The sequence below is a fragment of the Syngnathus leptorhynchus genome, chromosome 21, assembly GCF_054491065.1.
Source record: "Syngnathus leptorhynchus isolate UIUO chromosome 21, UIUO_Slep, whole genome shotgun sequence".
In the NCBI taxonomy this organism is placed as follows: Eukaryota; Metazoa; Chordata; class Actinopteri; order Syngnathiformes; family Syngnathidae; genus Syngnathus; species Syngnathus leptorhynchus.
Genome location: NC_141215.1, coordinates 6,351,745 through 6,355,089, shown reverse-complemented (window position 1 = coordinate 6,355,089; position 3,345 = coordinate 6,351,745). Strand labels below are relative to the sequence as shown.

The 3,345-nt window shown below is 49.4% G+C and overlaps 1 protein-coding gene across 4 annotated transcripts; it reads right to left on the bottom strand.

The window, feature by feature from the left end:
• Nucleotides 1-63: 63 nt before the first annotated feature.
• Nucleotides 64-3,293, bottom strand: LOC147040410 (protein mono-ADP-ribosyltransferase TIPARP-like). 4 transcript variants are annotated; one of them, XM_085901666.1, is made up of 6 exons: nt 3,175-3,293; nt 1,615-2,131; nt 1,389-1,557; nt 1,113-1,300; nt 778-1,041; nt 64-714 (listed from the first exon to the last, which is right to left on the bottom strand). In XM_085901666.1, exons 2-6 carry the CDS (start codon nt 2,112-2,114, stop codon nt 276-278), a joined length of 1,560 nt encoding a protein of 519 aa, XP_085757792.1. In that variant the 5' UTR covers nt 2,115-2,131; nt 3,175-3,293; the 3' UTR covers nt 64-275. The 4 variants fall into 4 exon arrangements, with proteins under 4 accessions (XP_085757792.1, XP_085757791.1, XP_085757793.1 ...); XM_085901665.1 differs by lacking the exon at nt 3,175-3,293 and adding an exon at nt 2,967-3,165; XM_085901667.1 differs by lacking the exon at nt 3,175-3,293 and adding an exon at nt 2,967-3,165 and having other exon boundaries at nt 778-1,038.
• Between the last annotated feature and the right edge of the window lie 52 nt (nt 3,294-3,345).

Genomic DNA, 3,345 nt, shown 5'->3' with positions numbered 1-3,345 from the left:
TTTTTCTGTGACACGCATGCAAAATTGCACACATTATAAGAACTGTAAATAAATCACCACCAATTTGCCTGAGCAACGGCTCCTTTAATAAAGATTGCTTTCGTCCCAGAACAAAACTGCACTTTGTCAAAATCCGGTTTTGAACTCAAGTGCAAGGCAGTGTCAACGAGGAACATTTCTTCTTCCGGAACGTTTTAAAACAAACGTGGCTACAAAAACTCAAACACGTGGAAAAGAGAACAGAAGACTCACAGAGATTTAGCGACGGACGGGTCTCAGAGCTCCACGACGCCTTTCAACTCTTTGTACTTGATCAGGTAGTACGGGTAACACCGGCAGCCGTCGAACACGGCAAAAATCTTCGGCTGCGACACGTCGTCCACGCAGGCGTCGTAGAAACCGGTCCCAGAGTCGCACGGGGGCGGCTGGCGATATTCCCACTGCCCCTTGGTCACCTTTCCCACCAGGACTTTGGCCAGGAACATGTGGCGCAGCCCGTCGGGCGGGCTCTCCAAGGCGTAGTCGTGGGACATGCTGGCCGAGGCGGCAAAGTAGGAGGCGTGACCCAAGATCTTCCCGTGGACGCCGGCCAAGTGCGGGTCAAAGTTGAGGCAGCAGATGAGCTCGGCCGCCTCTCGGGTGGTCCCGTGGAAAAGGTGACGCTCCAGAAGCTCCTGGGAGTCGCCCAGCTTGTCTTTCATGAGCACCTTTTGCCTACCGATACAAAGCAACGTCAACGGCGCGCGCGTCCATGGATCGGCCCGATCGGTCCTTTACCTTTGATACTTGTCCCAGTGCAGTATGTTCTGGACCTGCCGGATGACAACGATATCCACCTTGGTCTCAGGCAGGCTTTGGTAGAACAGTTTCTGGATCATGTGGAAGGTCTTGGTCTGAGCTGGAACATCAAGCAGGTGGCAGTTCTCCTCCATGTCTAGTTGCCACACGGGGGGGTACCAAGTGATGAAGTTCTCCAAAGGGTCCACGTTGAAGTTGGGATGAAAAGCTTGTGGGATGGGATCCAATAGAATCCCTGTCCTGCTTCAGAGGAGATTGGAGCATCATGGCAAAGAGGAAAATGAAACCTTGGTGTGACAGGAGAAGATACTCACTTGAGGTGAGGGTAGAAGGAATCTAAAGGGCGGTACGCCGGTCGGCAGCGGATGAACCTCTGGAAGCCCGTCGTCACGTTGGTCTGCGTCATGTCGGTGAAGTCCACAATGTACTTCCGCGAGCCTATCATGAAGGCCACCGTCGGCTCCTTGACGGCCATCCTGGACAGGAGCAAGACGGACACCCCCTGGACGCGACAGAGCTTAACATCAGTCAGACGGAACGGGGAGGAGCTACCGCCATCCAATCAGACGTCGTCAATAAAGGGCGGGCACCTTGTCGTACTCGGCCCAGTCGCTCTGGTTCCACCAGTAAATGCGCCATTGGCAAAAGAAACAAGGATTGGAGAAGAAACTGTCCGAGTTGCTCAGTCGCCTGACGTGAGTGTATTTATACTCGTCGACGATTTCCATGCTGTCCAGGTCGAGCTTGAAGCGGACGGACCTACGGAGGAACGTTACAACAATCGGAGGACTTGATTTAGGATCTGGCTGGACTCACCCTTCGATGAGAGTGAGGGAATCCCGCTGCATGTTGCAGTACATGCGTTCCAGGAGCACCTGGGCCCGGGACTGGATGTCCACCCAGTGGCCCACCTCTTTGTTGTACAGCTGCCAGTGGAAGGGCAACGGAGTGTGATGCATCTTGCACCTGTCCGCCAACGGGCACAACCCCAGCAGAAACTGGTCGCAGATCTCAATGTTGTCAAGGCTCCAGGTAAAAAACACAGGCATGGAAGGGGCGGCGGCGGCGGCGGCCCGGATGGCCGGCGGCGCCGGCAGGGGCCGAGGGCCGCCGATCATCAGGGGGCACCTGTAGTTGGCGCCGAACGCCACCGGGCCCGGGGTCCAGGGCAAGCTGGGAATCATGTGAGCGCTCGGGAGGTGGGGCGACACCCTCCAGATGACATTCAACTCGGGGGGCATCCGCAGGAAGACAAATGTCGGCTCGGGGGCATCTTGGGGAGGAGAATTGCAATCTGGAGACCTCACCGTCTTCATCCCTGGCAAAGTTGCTTCTGCAAAATATCTCATCATAATACTAATGCCGAACTTTGCTTTGAGCCAATCAAAAGCTCTCTCATAACATTGGGGCTCATTTCTAAAATCAAAACCACAATAAGATTTTGCGCTATGATCTGGCTGTCTGCTATTAGCGCGCTTGCTCCATTTTGCTGCTCTTATTTGTCTATTTCTTGTTGATTTATTTGGCTTATTACTTCTTCGTTGCTCTTGTCTGTTCGTTTTGACTCTTTGTGCTTTTGATGTGAGTGTTGTGTACTGTGTCTAGTCACCGTGGGACGGTGGGAAACGTCATTTCGATCTCTTTGTGTGCCTTGACATGTGAACAAATTGACAATAAAGCGGACTTTGAATAATTCAAACTGTGCGACTTGAGCTCCCTCTAGCGGTTTGGGATGGAATTATAATATAGATGAGTTAAGTAACGTTACCAAGGTAAAATGAAAAACAGTACCATTTAATAAATAAAAACTGTTAGTGAAAACATTTATCTTTATTTTTCTATATTGTAATTTTTTCATATAATTTTTATGTGCATGTTTTAAGTAGGCTACAGTTTTGTATTTTTTCCGTTTAACTACGCAAAAATCACGTTTGTTTTAAATAATTAAACAAACAGGCTTAGTGTTGCTCGCAATGATGCTCCATTTTCAATTCGTGTTTGCTGTCAATAGTTTGAGAATATTTACACAGAGTAATTCTGCAAAATCGCCATTAGCGCATTAGAAGAAAAAAACACGAGGTCCAAAAGTTTGAGAAGCACTCCAGAACATACCGAGAGCATTTTTTTTTTGAAAGCCGTGCTACGATATATCAATTAAATGCATTTACCTTTCTTGGTTCGTTTGCTTCAGATGGGTTAATTGCGCTTGCTCGTTTACTTGGAAAGAAAAATGGCAATGCGACACCGCTGTCACGCTGACGCCATTTTCGTCACACCGAAACACCTCTAAAGGTGTCATGCAACTTTGCAATTAAGACCAAAACACTTCATTTGCAGTCTCGCTGGGTTAATTGCACCGTTAATTGGTCACTTTACCTGCGTGAGTGCGAGCGAGGCTGGTCGGACACCAAAGGCGAAGTTGAGGAAGATGAAGAAGAAGAAGCGAAGAATGCACGACCGTGTGCTTAGTACACAAATTGTGCCTGCAGGAAATGACCACGAGGCGCGTTTGGAAAATATTTTTTCCTTCCAATTATTTTATTGTCA

Coding starts and splice junctions, on each gene's coding strand:
- LOC147040410 (XM_085901666.1), bottom strand. CDS start 2,114: ATGAAGACGGTGAGGTCTCCAGATTGCAATTCTCCTCCCCAAGATGCC. Junction 1,301..1,388: donor ACTGGGCCGAGTACGACAAG/GTGCCCGCCCTT, acceptor TGTCGCGTCCAG/GGGGTGTCCGTCTTGCTCCT. Junction 1,042..1,112: donor TCCTTCTACCCTCACCTCAA/GTGAGTATCTTC, acceptor TCTCCTCTGAAG/CAGGACAGGGATTCTATTGG.